The sequence below is a fragment of the Emys orbicularis genome, chromosome 2 (genome assembly GCF_028017835.1).
Source record: "Emys orbicularis isolate rEmyOrb1 chromosome 2, rEmyOrb1.hap1, whole genome shotgun sequence".
Classification (NCBI taxonomy): domain Eukaryota; kingdom Metazoa; phylum Chordata; order Testudines; family Emydidae; genus Emys; species Emys orbicularis.
Genome location: NC_088684.1, coordinates 258,091,651 through 258,110,737, shown reverse-complemented (window position 1 = coordinate 258,110,737; position 19,087 = coordinate 258,091,651). Strand labels below are relative to the sequence as shown.

The 19,087-nt window shown below is 41.0% G+C and overlaps 1 protein-coding gene across 3 annotated transcripts in view; it reads left to right on the top strand.

The window, feature by feature from the left end:
- Positions 1-18,089, top strand: part of TRDMT1 (tRNA aspartic acid methyltransferase 1) — a 40,622-nt gene extending 22,533 nt beyond the window's left edge. For 2 of the 3 annotated variants that reach the window (XM_065397963.1, XM_065397965.1), the window contains exons 4-11: positions 997-1,068; positions 5,879-5,944; positions 8,151-8,220; positions 9,137-9,220; positions 10,195-10,565; positions 14,326-14,383; positions 15,467-15,596; positions 17,434-18,089. In XM_065397963.1, the coding sequence (XP_065254035.1) occupies positions 997-1,068; positions 5,879-5,944; positions 8,151-8,220; positions 9,137-9,220; positions 10,195-10,565; positions 14,326-14,383; positions 15,467-15,596; positions 17,434-17,534 (952 nt within the window). In that variant the 3' untranslated portion in view covers positions 17,535-18,089. The remainder of the gene's footprint in view (positions 1-996; positions 1,069-5,878; positions 5,945-8,150; positions 8,221-9,136; positions 9,221-10,194; positions 10,566-14,325; positions 14,384-15,466; positions 15,597-17,433) is intronic. The other variant, XM_065397964.1, reaches the window with a different exon arrangement.
- Positions 18,090-19,087: the final 998 nt, after the last annotated feature.

Here is a 19,087-nt window from a genome sequence, read left to right as displayed (position 1 = left end):
AAATAATTGGTATTCTATTATTGTTTAACAGTGCAATTAATCACAATTACTTTTTTTAATCTCAGTTACTTTTCTTAATTGCTTGACCCCCTTAATAATTACTTTAAGTCTGTAACAAATCACATGGCCAGGTTATAATAATCTGACTCTTGTTGAGTAGTCCCTTGAACAGTCCCATTGATGTTGTTGGAACTACTCGTGAAGTAAGGTGCTACTCAACATGATTAAGGATATCAGAATCTGGCCCTTTGATCGCACCAATAACTTCAATTTCAAAAAAGATTATCTTTAAGAATGTGTTTTTGATTCAAAACAATGCATGGAGAGGGTTGGTTTATTTTTTACTTTTTTCAAATTACTGTTTTGATTACATACTGATAAGACAGTGCTATGTAAAATTAATTTGGAAAAGAAAAATACCAAAATGCTTGCACCTACATGTTGTTGTTTTCCTTTTTAAATAAGCCAATAAAAATACATGCTCTGGGCCCAGAATCACTTAGCCAAGTGAGTAGTCCCATTTAAGTGTATGGATTTACTCACATAAGTAAAATTATGCATGTGGGGCTGGATCCTGGAAATTGCTGAGAACTCTGGGCCCATTCCAGCAGAGCACTTCAGCATGTGAGTAGTCTCATTGAGTTCAGCAGGTCATGTGCTTAGAGTTAAGCACGTTTAAGTGCTTTGATGGATTGGGCCAGAGAGCTTAGCACCTTACAGGATTCAGCCCAAGGTTAGATATTTACAGGATTGGGTCCTATGTGATTCTTAATCCCTAACCTCTTTGTGATTGAGTCTGGGAGTCAATATTCAGTCCTTAGAGCGCTGAAAAAGGCCCTGATCCTGCAAGTGGATCCATGTGTGCAGACACTGGTGCCTGTGCAGAATCCTTTGTGTGAGCAGGACCTAAGTGAAGTGTTTTAAATGTTTTGTTTTAAAAACAAATATCTAAGATGACAAGCTGATAATTGTGTTCTATTCTTTATCCTCCCTTAGAATTGGCCTGCAAGGTGATGTATCTGATCCAAGGACAAACAGTTTTCTTTACATCCTTGATATTCTCCCAAGGTATAAACTGATCTTCTAGCTCAGCCATTTAAACTTTTGAAGTTACTAGGCCGGCATAATATTGTACCAAGGGAAGCCAGCCATACTGATTTTAAAGTATGATAGTATAATTGCACTGTGTTCATCCACTTGTTTTCATGTAATCTTTTGTTGCTTGTAAATTCTAGTTTCTTGCTAACACTAATAACAACTTACAGCTTATTGTTTTGATTTCCATGTTTGGTTTTCATGTCTTTCTCAAGTCCATTAAAACTCTAGATGCACCATAAAGAGTAGAGGCAGAATATTCTTTTGAATCCAATGGCAAAATTGACTTTACTTAGGAGCAGGGTCCTATGGTCTTTGTTGGTGGATGTTGTATAAATATCAAGACCAGTACATCTGAAATAGCCAGGTGAAAAAGATTTCTGGTTCCACCTTTTGAACTGATTATGGTTTAAACACAATTTCTGATATTATTAGCACCACTGTTTGTATATCTTAGGGCAGAGATTGTGCCGCCTTCTCTGTTTGGGATGCAACCAGCTTATTGTGGTTTGTAACATTAATAAATCATCATAATAGTATGGAGTTATCTGAGCCCTGCTTCTCTGTTAGTGTTCCTCTACCATCTCTGCACAGTACTTGGTTCAAAACCAATTAATGATAGCAACAATTACTACTACACCTCTACCTCGATATAACGCTGTCCTCGGAAGCCAAAAAATCTTACCGCGTTATAGGTGAAACCGCGTTATATTGAACTTGCTTTGATCCACCGGAGTGCGCAGCCCCGCCCCCCCAGAGCACAGCTTTACCGCGTTATATCCGAATTCGTGTTATATAGGGTCGCGTTATATCAAGGTAGCGGTGTACTATTCATATGTGACACATACTAACCAAAATGTTTGCTGCTCGCATAAATGCAAATCAATTCAAAATATTGCTCACAGTCTGTTTTGGTCAAAGATGAATATTTCTGTGAGAGCCTTCTCATGCAGTGGAGGAAGAGAGCTGGTCTAGGTGTTGCCACTGGAGAAATCCCTGCTCCTGGATTGGGCACCGGTCGGCATCAATCTGAGCATTTGGGTTTGCTGCTGTGAGCAATCAGCTAATCATCAATCATTCCTTGGAGATCCTACTTATGCTGGAGGTTGAGATCAGGCTGCCAGCTTCCTGCTCTTCAGTTCTTTCGAGCAGAGGGGATCAGGCCACCTTCTGCTTTTCTTCAAACTTTTGCTATATGAACAGGGAACTTGGGCCATCAGCAGCCTTCCTCTGAAATATCTTGTTGTCTTTGGAAGATTTTTTCTTCATCTTTCTTCCTGAGCTATTGCTGGCAAGGGGAAGGATGTGGTCCCAAAGATCCTGGCTCCAGCCAAACTATCTCTTGTGTCCAAGCTGTTATCTCTACGGGTTATCAGCACATGGAACTGGGTGCATGACCGCAGTAGTGTCCGTTGCTTTATTTTTGTTTTCGCACATGGTGACTCTGTGTCACGTTGCCTAGGGCTGAGATTCATGTGTCCTGTCATGTATATGCAGTGCTGCATCGGCTTTTGATGGAATCTAGCACAACGTGCTATCGTCAGTTTAAACCCCAAGCAAGGCTTACATAAACTGATCTATCTAACTTTTATGGTCTCCATAATTTTATTTTCCGAGCACTCACAATCTTTAGTGTATTTCTCCTCACAACACCCTTGTGAGGCAGTGCAGTGCTATTGCCCCCATTTTACAGATGCGGAATTCAGGCACAGAGACTGTGACTTGCCCAGGGTCATACAGGAAGTCTGTGGCAGAGCAGGAAATAGAACCTAAGTTGCCCAAGGCCTAGGCTAGAAACTTAACCACTGGATTATCCTTCTTCTCTATAAGAAAGATGGTAGAAGATGTATTTTCATCATTCTGGGTAACAAGCAACAAGCCTAGACTCCCCACCCTTCCCTTTCAGTGAAGGCATAAATCTAGCATGAAACTCACACCCACTGAATAACTGAGCACTTTGGTTCACTAGCTATTTGAATTATAGTGGGAAGATCAGCACTAAGCTACTAAATGTTCTTGGAGCCCAATAGCGTAACATTAATGTAATTCTCAAATAAATTGATGGTCTTCTGAGTCTCGTCTTCACAAGTCTCACATGCTACGTATGCTAAAAATAGATTTATTACTGTTGTATTACAGTAGAAATGAAAGGCCCTACATGAGAGTGGGGTAAGTACTGTAGAGACATAGTAAGAGAGTTTCTGCCCCAAAGAGCTTATGATCAAAATAGCTAAGGCAGACAAATGACAAGTAAAAGGAAGTTTGATTATTTCCCCCATTTTATGAATAAGGAACTGAAGAACTGGGAGATTAAGTGACTTGCCCAAAGTCACGAAGAAAAAGAGTGGCTGAGCCAGGATCCTAACCCACATCTCTTGAAGCCCAGTCCTGCGCCTTAATTGCAGTTAATTGCATCCTTCCTCTGTGTTGAATTTGTTTTAAAAAATAGGTCTGTGAGTTAATAGTTTATTAGACTCCTTCTAAGCTCATCCATAGATCGCAACACATTTCAGAAGGGAATGTCAGTACCATTATCCCTATTTTACAGATGAGGAAACTGAGACACAAGAAGGAGGGCAGCTCTTCTTCAGAGACAATTTTTTGCTTTCAAAGTGGAAATGGCGCATTCTGATTGCTGCGTGGTTAGACGGAGAAGATAGAAACTTTCTTTTTCTCAGATACAAGACATAAGACTGTGGCACATGTGACCCTTATCATGACAGGGCAACTAAGTTGGGCTTGGCTGGGAGAATTTATCTCTGTGTCCCAGGAGATGCTGCTAATCTCCCTTGGGCAGATTGTCAAAGTGAAACTGGAATTACTGCAGACAGATCATAAAAAGGCTGGGTAGCCGTTGCGGCAGAGTTCCCCAGCTCTGGGGGATCGTGTTTTGCTGAGATAGTGTGCATGTGTTTTTTGAAATGACATCTTTGCCAGAGACCAGACATGAAAAATTCCAGCCCAAATGGGAAAATGTTCAGTAAAGTTTTGGGTGAGTAAAGTGTAGGAGTTACTGTTTTGTATCCTTAATTGTATATCCGGCACAAATTTCATGCCCAGTATTATAAAGTAATTGCAACTTCCTTTCCTGTTTTTACCTTTTTTCCAATCTTTTATAGAGGAATACAGGTGAAGTGGGGCTGGAGGGGACTCGGGGGGGTGGCTAACACATGAAGGCATGGAAAGAGAGAACTTGGAGAAATTCTGGATCCAAGGAGGCCCTGGAGTCTTCAGCTGGTGGATGTGGAGTCTGGACACAGAGGGCATGTCTACACTGCAATAAAAGACCCATAGCCAGTCAGCCCGGGTTAGCTGGCTCAGGCTGAGGGGCTATAAAATTGCAGTGTAGATGTTCCGGCTCCTTTTGCATTCATGAAGGGTGGAGCCCAGTTATGTTGGCTGGAGACGCTGGGCAACTTTAAACAAGGGTTTTAGCCTGTTAAAGTTTAGACTCTAAGAAAGGGGTTATACTTTTTGTTTTATATGTAACCATTTCTGTTTCCATTATCCTTACTCTGTATCTCTTAAATCTTTATCTCTGATGAAAAATTTGAGTATTTTTACTATAACTGTATCTCAGTGCTGGGGTTTTATAAGACCTGATCCTAAGTTATACCAGTCAAGCTGGTGCATTCTGTTCCCTTGGGGATCGCAAACCTGATCATTTCTATGAGTGACCAGTGATGGGCTGGGTACTACAGGGAGATGCTTTCAGAGGGGCTTGTGGGCTGGGGCGCACCTTTTGTTAACCTGCAAGGCAAAGTAAGAGCTGAGAGAAGATTCTTAGGTGGCTACCTGACTGGTGGTTTCAGGGTGCTGACATCCAGTTAAGCACCAGCAAGTTGCTTTCTTGCTGAGGCACCTGGAGTCCTGGGCACCTGAAGAAAATGTCACACCTCCTCTATCATTATTGTATTTGCTATCAGAGTTTAGGAGTATAGCTTGATGCAGATGTTTTGTGTGTTGGGGCTCCCTTTTTAACCTTCCTGATCATGTTTGGAACAATCCATATTACTGCAGAAGCTCTGAAGCTCATATGTGTGACTCATGAATCAGCCAAAGAAGAATGCTCCAGAATAAAATGAGGAGCTCCCTCCTCCAGAGACTAAGCCTGCTGCCTATGCAATGAACTTGGTTCCAGACTCTGAGCACCGGCATGGCATTGATGCCACTGGACTTCAGACTAGCCCCACTGACACCGTATTTAAAGTAAATTTCCACAAAACCTAATTAGAAGCAACAGAAAATGTCAGAAAGCGAAACTCTCTGAAAACATAGTGTCTACTAAAACGAAGCACTGGGTCTAATCCTGCTTTCACTAAAATTACCTGGAGTTTTGACACTCACTTGAGTGGGAGCAGGATCAGGCCCATTTTGTTACAAGTTTTCCACACACTGGATGAGTGGTGGGTTTTGTTTGTTTGTTTTCTTCTCATCCTGTACCATACAGACCGCTAACTTATTACCTTATGAATGAGAATGATGCGTTGGTAAATGAATAAAGGTCAGCGTTTTCAATGGTAGGCACCTAAATCCTTACCTAGCACCTAAGCAAAAGTGGCCTGATTTTCAGAAGCACAGAGGCTCTGCAATTCTTATTAACTTCATTGAGAATTATGTGTGCTCAGCACCTCTGAAAGTCAGACCATTTTTGTTTAGCTGACTAAAATTAGGCACCTAAATTTGGCAACTTTCACCTAAATCTTTCTTATTGCTAAACAAGTCTGTGCAGTTGATGTAATATGGTTTACATCTTACTAAACTCCATCGACTTTTCTTGTAGGTTCCAGAGGCTACCAAAATATATACTTTTAGAAAATGTGAAAGGATTTGAAATGTCTTCTGCCAGGTATGGTATGATCATTTTTAATTAGGAACAGTATTAGGTTAAGGGGAGGGGCACGTAAATTTTTTTTTTTTTTTTTTTTTAATTAAACTAAAAGAGGAGTGGAGTGAAATGGTGCATTTATCAGTTTCAGGTTAAAAATAGTATTTTAATTTTACAATGAAATTTTTAGGGCTTGGGGAACTTTATTGAAAAGTTATTGATTTCTCCAAACCAACAAAATAATTTAAAATATGTTGCTAACTGGTAGAAGTTGATGTGAATCTTCATTGCCTGTTTTGTGATCTTGCTTCATTCAGGAGAGATCTATATTTTCAAAGAACAATATTATTGTACGACACAGGGTGTGGGTGTAGGTCTCACAGCTTTTACTGGGGTTCCTTTCTAGTGGTTATAGTAGAGGGGCAAGGGCTAGCCGAAAGCCTCGTATTCATATCCTGCTTGCCTGACTGCTGGCACTGAGAATTTGGTGTGACCTCATCAGCAAACTGCGCAGGCAATTAGTAGGCTGCTAACCTGGAGAAGTTTTGGAAATCTTCATCCGCCTTTCATTTTGAAGTTTAGGCTACGGCTACACTACAGCTTAAGTCGACATAAGGTATGTCACTTGGGGTGTGAATTAGCCACCCTCCTGAGCAACATAACTTAGCCAAATTAAGTGCCGGTGTGGACAGCACTGTGTCAGCGGGAGAGGTTCTCCTGCTGACATAGCTACCACCACTCGTGGGGGCTTGAGTAATTAAGCCCATGGGAGAGCTCTCTCCTGTCAGCATAGAGCAGTGATTCTCAAACTTTTGTACTGGTGACCCCTTTCACACAGCAAGCCTCTGAGTGTGACCCCCCCTTATAAGTTAAAAACACTTTTAAATATATTATAAATGCTGGAGGTGAAGCGGGGTTTCAGGTGGAGGCTGACAGCTCACAACTCCCCATGTAAGAACCTTGCGACCCCCTGAGGGGTCCTGACCCACAGTTTAAGAATCCCTGGCATAGAGTGACTACACAGAGAGCTGACAGCAGCGCAGCTGCACCGCTGTAGGCTTTCTAGTGTAGCCATAGCCTTAGTAATTGGGAGGTAGAGACTGGGGTTTAACCCAAAAATGGAAAACTAAATCTTACCCCCTGCTGTGCCAGGTAGGGGAGAGGCTGTAGGGATCCTCTTTTGCCTAATCCCTCCTCCCCCCATGCAAACAATAGAGCAGGATCTTTCCATAGATAAAAGCAATAGGAGAGAGAGAGGAAGCTGCTTTATGTGCCAGCCTGCACATCACCAAATTCCTTCATGAACACTGTTTGTCAGTTAGGAGGCATTTCCAGCTCCCTGTTGGCTACTAGATGCACTGCTTCTGCATGCAAGAGCTGTGAACTGGGCCCATGCATGTCCCTGGCCTACCTTGTGGGATCCTGTCCTGTAAATGCAATGATCTGTATGTCAGAAAACACACCAGACAACATTCCTCTTTTCCCTTGTGGCCCCTGCCAGGCCAGGATTTAGATCATAATCCTTTCTTTCAGTGCGGATCCAGCCTATTAGGCTGCAGAATATAGTATATCCTATATCAGACACTATCCTTAGTAAGCAACCTTCCATTTTAATAGTCTCCTTAAAATATATGGAGTACACTTATTAGAAATCCCCTCTGCTAAGCAACCAATTGTTGTGAATCCCCTACTTCAAACAGTCTTTCCTTTATTGTACTGGGGTAGTACTTAAATAAATAAGCTCAGTCGTAAACATAGGCAGATACTGAGGTATCAACTCAAGAATAGTTAAGTAGGAGTTTTAATAGCCTACTTCTAATCCAGTGCTTGTAAATAATTGTGTAATCCACATCTAATGAGAATGTGTCTCCTACTGACTGAACAACATGTTGGAAGTACTTTTGAAAGACCGGATACTTTCTTTGGAGGATGTTTGCTCCAAAGTAGTTGTGGTGTTTCCATGAAAGTCTTTTGTAATTGCTCCTTCTCGGCTAGTGCAACGCTATACTTTGTGTTCTCTCCTGAAACGTAAATGTATGACCATAGTTGGATGTCTACAAAGCTGTGTTTGAGTATTCTAGTGTGTGTGCTGACTGTCCTAGTGAATACAGTATTGCCTTTGATGGATCTTTATTTAAGAAAAGAAAAGATGTGAACAGATAGTATATTGCATTCTGTGTCTAATTGCATGTGAGAAGTAATTGGCTTTATTTTTTTTCATTATTAGAGACAAACTTGTAGAAACACTAAAGAAGTGTGGATTTAAATACCAAGAATTTCTCTTGTCTCCAACATGTGTGAGTAGTAAGATTATTATAACTCATCCAACTGTACCGAAGAGTAAACGGGATATTTGGAAAGAATTTCACATATTGGAAGAAAGGGTGATGTCCAATTTTGTGGACATTCCTATGGACTGGTGGTGCCATCTGACTTAGCTTTGAGTTAGGTCAGGATATTTACATATTCGTTCTGCTTATCACTGCTTGATCGGCCAATGGATACTGTTTAAATCAGTAAGTTTTGCTTGTCCAAGACGTACAGGATCAGGCCATTACTGTGTTACATGTAAATCTCTGTATCTTTGAGATACAGGGTCATCCTTCATTGTGACATGTCTTATCTAATTTCCTTGTTCACGTGATTGAACATCTCCTCTTGGTTCTTCATTGTGACAGATAATGGTCATGATGTTTGCCCTAAAAATTGTAGTTAAAGACATTTCAGTTTCTCTCTGACTTCCCACCTTACATAAAACGTTTGTTTAACTTTTCTATTGATTTGCAGACAACAGTCAGAAACCTGAGAAAAATTATGTATTTCTCTTGCTTGAGAAAAATTAGGTAGGGAAGGTGTGATCAGAGTCACAATAAATCTGTGGGAAGTGAGAGCACTCACCATACTGCAAATGGATGGAAAGATCTGAGATGTACAGTGCATGAAAATTGCCTGTACTGCAGACCCTTAACTACAAACTAATGATGTAGAGATTTCTTCATGGGCACATTTTAAAACACTATTTTATGCTAGTTGAAAATAGCCTTAGTCTAGGGTAAGGTTGGTTAATGTTAACCTCTTTGAAGTGGTAAACATTTTAAGTGCTAAATATTGTATTAATACAAAAAGTGGTAACTTGATCTTTTTGTGACAGTGCAGATTGCTTTGATTCTCTGTACCATGTGGTCTGATTGTTTTATGGGCTTTTGCTTACAGCTTGGCATTCCCAATTCCAGGCTGCGATATTTTCTGATTGCAAAGCTTCAGTCAGAGTTATTTTCCTTTCAAGCTCCTGGTCAGGTGAGATTCATTGCTATTCCTTGACTACTCTTTGTTTCAAGGAGACTGAGGGCTAGATCTTCATCTGTGCAAAGCTTATGCTCAGCTGCAGAGTGTGTGTGTGTGTGTGTGTGTGTGTGTGTGTGTGTGTGTGTGTGTGTGTGTGTGTGTGTGTGTGTGTGTGTGTGTGTAAGTAAAATGGCTGTAAGCCACCTTTTTTCCCCCTGATTCTGGCCTCGTTGGGGACTGAAATGGCTCCCACTGGGTTAGATAGCTTAAAGTAGTTCTTAGGAACAATTTTGCTAACTCAGAAGAGACTGACATGCTGGGCACTCTGGCACTACCCTCCCTGCCCACCGGAACCTTTTCTTGGAAGGGTGGAGGGTGCAGCAGTGCCCACTAGGAGCCTTAGAGATAGAAAATGGGGGACCACCAGTGCCCCTTGAAGATCTCCATAGAGGAGGGAGTGGCCAACAAAGCCCCAGAGTTCCCGAAAAGAGTGAAGAAGATGAACTGCTAGCCAGTGCCCAGAAGACATTGAAAGGTAATGGTGAATTCCAAGCTTATTGAGACAGACATAGGCATGTGTGGGAGGAGGTGTGAAACTCACCAGAGGTTCACAAACATTTCAGCAAATTTGGTCTGAGTCTCAGGTTACTAGCCAAGCCCCTACCCAAGCAACTTTCACCTGGTCCTAGCTTTCTTTATGATAGTTTCGCACAACCCTTTCTTCCCCTGTTTAAGGAAGTGAAATGGCAAGATCAATATTCCTTAAACTGGCTGCATACATCTATAAAGCATGTACATGTTAGCACTTCCTAATGCCAGAATCCTTTCAAAATCTTGATAGACGAAAAGGAAGAATCAAGTCTTATTTTATACTGGACAGCTCTGTGTGACTTCCCAAACATTGCTACATGGACTTTTCTCGGCAGTTGACTATTACAGTACTAAGTACAGTATTTTAATCATTTGCATATTTTGTTCCATGGTAGACATTGGAAAATTTCCCAGACCAGGAGCCAAAAGCTTCAGTGAAGCACAGAGTTGCTGCAGGCTTGAAAAAAGAGAGCTCCTTCATGCCACCCAAAGAGGAATACATTGATCCAAATTCTGGTTCTGATGGTGGCAGTGGACAGTGTTCGCAGAAGGAAGCGTTCATTTTTAAACTCGAAACAGCGAAAGAAATGGAAAAAAAGCGGAACCAGGACAGTGATCTCTCTATTCAAATGCTAAAAGACTTCCTTGAAGAGGATGGAGAAGAAATGAGTCAGTACTTCTTGCCACCAAAGGCCTTACTGCGCTATGCTTTTCTGTTAGACATTGTGACACCCAGCTGCCGGAGATCCATATGCTTCACAAAAGGGTAAGTTTCCAGGAGAGTCCGCTGTGGGACCTTATCCAGACATATTAAATGCAAACTTTGCAGTCATCTTAAAACAAAATGTTTCTTTGCAGTCATCTTAAAAACCAAAAGCAGCGTTCCATCAAAAAGCAAGACATTACTATAACACATTTCTCTTTTATTGCATGCTTCCTGATTCAACAGAATACGAGCATGAGAATCGCTCTGGCAGAACATCGTGTGGCCCGCGCACAAAAGCACTCACAAAGACAATGACATTTGTTTGGTGACCTTCAGAGAAGCTTAATTACCCCTGGCAGAAACATTCTTTCAGTAGACTGATGGAAAACTAATGCACTAATTAATTTCTTTATATTACTTACACATAATGCTTTGTAACTTCAGTAACAGCTCCTTTCCTCATTAAAACTGTCACTAATGTACATTTAATTGATGTTGTAAACAGTGGGGCGAAATCCTCAGCTGGTGCAAGTGGCTCCACTGAAGGCAATGGAGTTATGTCTATTCACACCACCTAGGGATCTGGCCATACATTCCTTATTTACAACAGTTAGTTACATTTTTAATGAAGAAATGCACAAATGAAAGCTCATTCAGTTAAATATCTGTTATTCACTGGTCTAGTAGCTTCCTAATTTGTATTCTGCATTTCTAAGGCACGATCTTGCAAAGTGCCGAGTGTTCTCAATTCCCATTGACATTAGAGCTAGTTGGGAATTTTTTGATGAAAAGTTGTTGATTTTTTTTTGGTCAGAAAACACTGATTCATTGAAACTAAAACTTTTCACAGGAAAGGGATCAGCTTTAAGTAATTTAGCGACTCAGATATTTAAGAAGTTTTGAAATTGTCAAAAATATTTTGACTTCTAAAGTAAACATGTCTGGTTCTAGTTCAACACAATGTTTCATAAACTAACCATTTTTTATTTTAAAAATGTCTTTACTCTATAAATTAATCAAAACGAAATGTTTTGAAATTATCAAAACAAAATGTTTCAGTTCACCCAAACCACTTTTTTCCCCTAGACTTTCAGTTTGTGAACATTTTTTAAGATTGACTCTTTTCCATTCAGGACAGGAAACTTTTTTGAAACCTTGAAAATTTTTACGGGATAGGAAGATCATTTTTCTTCCAGCTCTGATTGACATCAGCACCAATACAAGTTGAGGGGAATACTGGAGACACTCAGCATCTCACCAGACTGGGCCCGTAACTAGCACACTTAGTTAAAAACCCTGGGCCAAACTGATTCCTGGTGTAACTCCAGACATTTCACTGCAGTAGCAACAAGGATAAATTTGGCTCATTATGTTTTGGTTTTAAAATATACTTTTATATTACAGGAAGGCCCAAAATAGGAACAGTGTCTGGCTTGCTGAAGTTCTTTAATGTAGTTGTGGAACAACTGGTTTTGGGAATAACCAGACCACTCGAATACCCCTCGCTGTTGAACTGGATTGAGGATGGGGGAAGAACATGTTGACTGAGTGTGAAAGTGCACAGCATTTCACAGCAGTGTAGGCTGGGATGCAGGCAAGGAGAGGGAGTATGGCACATTTTGAATGACAGAGCAAGTTAAACCCACTCTTTATAAATCCATATAGTCTTGACAAGGATATGCTATTGCCAAGGGAATCAATGACCTGAAAACTCATGTAAAGCAAGTTACTGAAAGTCCTACGTACTGTTAGAGGAAACTGACTTTTTATTAGAGTCACAAGGGAATACACTATACCCAGACAAAGAATAGGTTGCCTGAGTCAAACTAAGACATTTTAAGTAGCTTACGTACATAAAGAGAAGAACAACAAAATAATCAAACTTCAGTAAAGTAAAAAGTTAGAACATGGTTTTCTAATCCAGCGTCTACTTTCCATATAAGTACAGAAAAGTAACCAACTTCCCAAGTACTCATGTGCTTTTTTTTCCTATGCCAAAACTTCCCAAATTTCATTAAGTACTTAGTCTAGGTTAGGGTTGTTGATTTATCTCTAGTCAGCAACAATAAAAAGAAATATGAACAGCTAATAAAAAAAGATATAATTCTGCCCAAATTTATTAAAACTATAATTCAGTTGTAAGAGCAGGTGATCTTTCAGAGTATTCACTTAGAATTATATTACATTATCCCTCTACAGAAACCAGAATCTTGTAATTTTTGGGCAGTTCCACCATACATAGTATATATCATACTACTATATTGTCCACAATTCCTTCAGCATAAATCATTTAGAATAGCGTCTTTTTTATAATAATATGTATGTATGAAAAAGATCACCTGCCAAAATAAGGATTTGAAGTACCAGTTTAGGAGCTACTTGCAATTATTTTAGTTGTTTTTCCCCAGAAGTTTTTTTATTATTATTATTTATAAATGCCGGTACTTTGTGTGTATATAATACATTAGAATTCCTCTCATATGGATTATCTTGTGAAAACAAATATTTGTTAAAAATGTATTTTTAAAAAAATAATCAAAGACCATGTATTTAGAAGCTGGTTTAATTACTTATCATAATCCATAACTGTTTTTTGGGGCCCTGATCCAGCACAGCATTTACATACAAGCTTAATTTTAATCACATGAGTAGTCCTGTTGACTTCAGTAGAGCTACTCATATGCAGAAGTACTTTGCTGGATCAGTGCAGGAGTGCTCAGCTTCATGCAGGATTGAGCCCTAACAAGACTATTGCACCTGTGGGGGTTGGGGGAGGACTTTTCCCACCGCTTTTTCCCTTTGTAGGGTATGTAAAGCCCAAAACAAAAGGTAGCCACCACAGTGTCTCCGTGCATCTGGAAGGGGTGAGTTAAGCTCCCAAGAAGATGTTCAGAGGACTCCATAACAGCAGTCTATATAGTGGTGAGGAGCGAAGAGGGGAGTAGCATAAGGTGAGGGCATGGCTAGTGGTTGTGTGGAATAAGTGCATCCAGAGGCGTGATGCAGATGGGTGGCTGTTCCTTAGATGTTCACTGCGCAAAGCCCCTTTATTTTGCTTTCTAAATCCCTGTCTATTCAGGACTTTCTTGCACAATAGTTATCATGGAAGCAGTGTATGTCTCTGACAGTCTGGCAACCCTATAATTACATTTAAATGATAGTCTGTGAGAGACTGTTGAGTAAACATGTATTTACAGTATAAACCACAAACGCTCCAAAAGAGCCAAAATATAGCTTATAATGTCAACTCTTACTATTATATGCTGGATATTTTTTGACTGCTGCAAACAAAAAAAGCAAGTAAAAATATGTTCAACTAATGCCAAAATCTGACTGAATTTCTCTGTTCTTCATGAGTGAAAATGAAAATTTTAGGCTCTCACTAATGGTCCTGTCCTCCTTTTTGAGTACAAAGAGCCAAATTTTCTAAAGTGGCCATCTTCATTTTGCATGCAAATAGATGCTAAATTGGAGAAGTGCCCGAGTTGTGTACCCAAAAGCCCATTTGCACTTACAAATGCATAATTTGTGCATGAAACTTAGGTGGCTGTTTCTGAAGACATTATGCCTGAAATCCTTGACTGGTTGTTCTATAGATTGTTACCATGGATAAATCTCCTGAGAATAATCCCCAAAGATTATTTTCGGAGGCTGGTTTTGTAGTCCCAGGGTTAGTTGTGTTAATAAGAAGGCCTTTGTGTAACCTTTCCAGAAGACTATTTGTTAGTGCCAGCAAATTAACCTCCATGCTTTTCTACACTCATCAATATTGTAAAGCCTAATAGAACTTTTCATGTATAATTTTTTTCTTGTTTTTAAGGTATGGTCACTATGTAGAAGGAACAGGCTCAGTGCTGCAGACAGCAGAGGATGTGCAGGTACAGGATGCATTGTGAATATATCAGAATGATTTATTGTTAATTTTTTGTCTTACTACTTTGGCTTAACTGTTCTGGATTTATTATAACCAAAAATGTCTTCAGGACTAAATCTTACAGCACAGACCAACTATCTCTCCAGATCTTCAGGTATTTCCAATTAATTTACTATGAGTACCCAGATGGAGTATATTAAAGTCATGGTTATGTGGGAAGAATGTGGGTATGCTACTATTTTATCATTCCTAGTGCTATGCAGAATATTCACAATGAAACCTGAAAACCTTGATATGGGCTGGGTCTGTGGATAGTTTACAGTACAACAGATTTTTGCCTCTAGGGCCATTTATGGGCCAGTTTTTGCACACAGATGACCCTATTCTACAGCAAAAATGTCAAACAATTAAAACTCTTTTTTTTAATTTCAAAAGTATTCTATTTTGCATTGAAACACACAACATTTTGAAATAGTCCACTTTTAATGTGAAGTTCATCAAAAAGTGACATTTTAGCACAGGAAAAGTAAAAACATGAAATGGCAGGCTTTTTTGATGAAATATCACAGAAAAAAAATTAGGTTCTGTGAAAACAGTTATCATACAGATATGGAAAAACTTCACTTTTTAATCCTTGGCCAGGATTTAAATACTGTAGCATTTTTGGGTGTACAAGGAATACAGTGTTGGAACATAGAGGAATATCAAAGCTGTCATGTTTAACAAAGTATACATAGCATAATTTTAGTACAGGATGTTAGTTCCTGCTTATTGAGTCATCTCTCTTCTCCAGTATTCGACTGCAGGGTATTATCCTGTGGTTGCATATTTGAATATTTGTATAGCCTCTGACTTGAGAAAAAATGATTACTTGTTCTTGACAGCATGATGGTTTTCCTTGTAAACTGTAATTGGTGAGACATTTGAGTGCAAAAGTATAGCACAAACTATACTTTCAAACAGAATGCACAGCCATACTGTTGTCTTCAGCAATGCAATCACCTTAAATTATTTCATGAAGATTTGCTGTAATTTTATGTAGTCATTGTCCATCATCCATATCTGTTGTTTTGTACTTTCCCCACAGCTAGAATCAGTGTTTAAATCCATTGAGATGCTATCAGAAGAAGAGAAGCTTATGAAATTGTCTACACTAAAACTGCGATATTTTACTCCTAGAGAAATAGCAAATCTCCATGGATTCCCTCCAGAATTTGGTACGTGCCTCTGAATTTCCCCCGTCTCTCGTCTAGTCTTCAGAACTACAACCAGAATTGCCAAGCTGGCATTTTGAAGAAGAATGCTTCACTTTTTGTGTTACTACAATATGACTTTTATGATGGATGTTTATTATTTGGTGACCATTTCTCTAAACTTTTATCAGTTTTTCCCAGTTTATAAGAACAAACCTATGTGTTGTATAGCCAAATAGGCTTGTTAATGTTAACTGGGAAAAACAATGAGTTTGGAATGAAAAGTTGCTGTATTATTAAAAGCCAGTGAAGAGAGGCACTCGTTTGACTTACTATTTTTTTCTTCTAATTTGGGGGAGGGGGGGGGGGTTGTTTTGTTTTTTTTGTTTCCAACACACGAGATGCAGAAAGCCGTCCATTATCATCATTCGTGTTCTCTTTTGGCTTTAAAAATAGATTTCTTGGTGCTTTTAGTGTTCAACTGTTGGGAAAAAGTAATTACAATATGGAACAATAAAAGACTAATTGTTTTATTGCAGTCAATATTATAGGTCCCATAAGGTTAACACAGCAACATTATCAGAACTGCCCCCTTCTTTCTGGCACCTGTGACTTGCTTTCAGAAGGATGACATCATGCTTTTCTCTTTCCTCTTCTCTCCTCTTGTCGATACAGAATGATAGAGAGAGAGGTAGGAGAATGACCCAAAACAAGCCAATACTTGGGGCCTAATTCTCATCTACGATGTTACAGCTCTGCCAGTGTAGCGTAAAGGGGCCATGGTGTAATGAGAATCGGGCCCTTAATGTTTTGTGGAAAAACAAACTGAAGGCCAGTAGAGTCTGCATTCTCTGCCAGCGTGTGTCACCAGCAGAGCAGCATCCTTACAAAGCAAACATGACCTAAATTATGTGAAACAAGGTCCAAAATTGTGCAGCGAGCCTCGCAAACTATATTGGGCACTAACTCGCTCTCTCTGGTGATGTTGGCTAGACTTAGGCCAAGGAAGTACGAAGTCTGAGATAATTTATCCAGGCAGATGAGGGAGCAGGGTCTGAGAAAATGTGTCCAGTGTGGTCTGTCCAGTCCAAGCTAAAGGAAGCCCAAGCGCCATTACTGGTCTAGCTGGCTTATAGGTGTCTATATATACATTTTAAGCCTGTATGAATCCTGAGCCTAACACAGTGGATTGCGTGGGGAATGTGGCTGGGGATCCCGGGGGAGGAATTCAGGCACAAATGAGCCTTTGGAGGGGAGTGGCTGCCCAAGTCTAGGTGCCAGGGAGCTGGGCAGAATGGCTGGAGCTGGCAGGAGATGCTTTTTACTACAATAGTTTGCATTCAGGGACTTAATAACTGGCAGAGAAAGCTGGAACAACTCCTCCTAGCCACCTCCTCCTGGGCATCCCTCCCTTGGCTCAGCCTCTCCCCAGCAAGGAAACTTGGAAACTTTCTGAATCAGCACATTCTGGCTGCTATGACCACATCCCCCTTCCAGCCAGAATTGCCATCTCTGGGGGCTCTACTACTAGACTGCTACCCGCCTCCCGCCCCCACCATCTGTGGCTATGCCAGTGAAGCTGAATTAGCATAGATTGCAGGGAAAGCTGTGCTCCATGGCCGTTTGTAAAATCTTAACAATGTCTGTGTTGCTCCCCGTAGGCTTAATCCAAAATCCATTGAGCTCAGTGGGAGTTATTCCAGTGGGGTGTGGCTCAGATACAGTGTGGGGGACACTTGTATGTGTATTGCAGCTCTCAGTAACTGCATCAGGAAATGTTTGTGCAAGTTCCAATAGATCAGAAGAGCAGGGACAGACCAGACTAACTTTGTCTTTGTATTGTATGTTGTTTTTGTTTTAGGCTTTCCTGACAAGATAACAATGAAGCAACGCTACCGCCTCCTGGGAAACAGTCTCAATGTACATGTAGTGGCTAAACTGATCTCACTTCTGACCGGATGATTTTGAACCCAAACTTGATGAGATCTGTCTGGCATAGGTCCTGCTAACTCAGAATAAACTTTCCTTCTTTGAGAGACTTAGTAAAAGTTGTAGCAGCTTTACAAAAATCATCACTAACATTTTAAATGTCCATGCAAAGTATCTATCTGGAATAGATTTATTCTTCTGAACAACTGGTATGGAGGATCTGAACTGTTGGAGCAAACAGTTACACTATTAAAATGGAAGTTGCCAATACTTGTCCTATTTACATTTTATTTTTATCTTGTAAAATACGAACTGCAGTACTTGCCAATGAAAACAGGTAAAAGTGTCACTTCATCTTAAAACAAGTCTGTCTAGAAGCTGTCGTTTAGAATAAAAAATATGTGACCGGCAGTTATTTTAATAAAGTTCAGATAATGTGTTCTACGTGTAGAATATCTTTAGCTGTAAATATTAGCTTGTTCTATTCTTAAAAAAAAAAAGCTACTGTGAATATCTTCTGACAATTTATTGTAATTTTGATACGTTTTTACAACAAATGTAACTTTTGTAAAATTGATAAGTTCAGTATTTATATATAATATTTTTTAAATAGACATGATGCCAAATCTAACATAAGTATCCATCTAATCTTTCTAGGTACTTATGACCCCAGCTCACAATCATGGCTGAGCCTGGTGTGAATTGTTTAATGGTAACCTAAGAAAAATTACAACCCTGACCTCACTGATCATGTGCTACCTTTTCATAGAATCATAGAATATCAGGGTTGGAAGGGATCTCAGGAAGTGATCTAGTCCAACCCCCTGTTCAAAGCAGGACTGTGGAGGGTTCGTGCCGGGGCTCGACCCTCCTGGGCAGGAGGGGAGCCACACCGACTCACTACCGGTGGGGCAGTGGTATAGTTCGCTGGGTCAGCGCTCCGACCCTTTCGCACAGGACTGAGTGACACATAGTCTAGGGAGCTCGGGCCCTCTGGTGCAGGGGCTGAGCAACAGTACAACAGTTAGGGAGCTCAGGCCCTTTGGTGCAGGAGCTGAGCAACGGGAAAGGGGGAAGCCTGCCACCCACGTGCAGGGGTGGCAGGGGGGGACGCAGGCCCACCCACTCCACTGCATCCCAGCCCGGGGCCCTAGCAGCAGCCACTGCCGCTGCGGGTCAGTGGGGTGTCCTGACCGAAACACACTGACATCGGCTCATACGTGGCTACAGCCTGACCGGGGTCGGCTACCCCCGGGCTACTTCCGCGTTCCCCCTCAGGGCCTACCTCGTCCGTGGCACCAGGCCCAGTCCAATCCACCAGCATGGGTTCCTCTCGGCCGGGGCTGGGTGGCAGGTCCGGCAGCTCCTCGGGGAAGTCCGGCCAACTGGACTCGGGCGGCTCCTCCGGGTAACAGCAGGGGCGGAGGGGCCCTGGTGGCGTCTCGCCTTCGGGGTTGGTGTGGGGGAGTTCCAACGGCTCCTCCCCACGACGGGAGCGGGCAGCCTCCAGTGGTTCCTCCTCATAGTGGGCTCGGGGTAGCTCCGGCCAGTTAGGGCAACGGCCACGGGCCTCGGAGGTCTCCCGG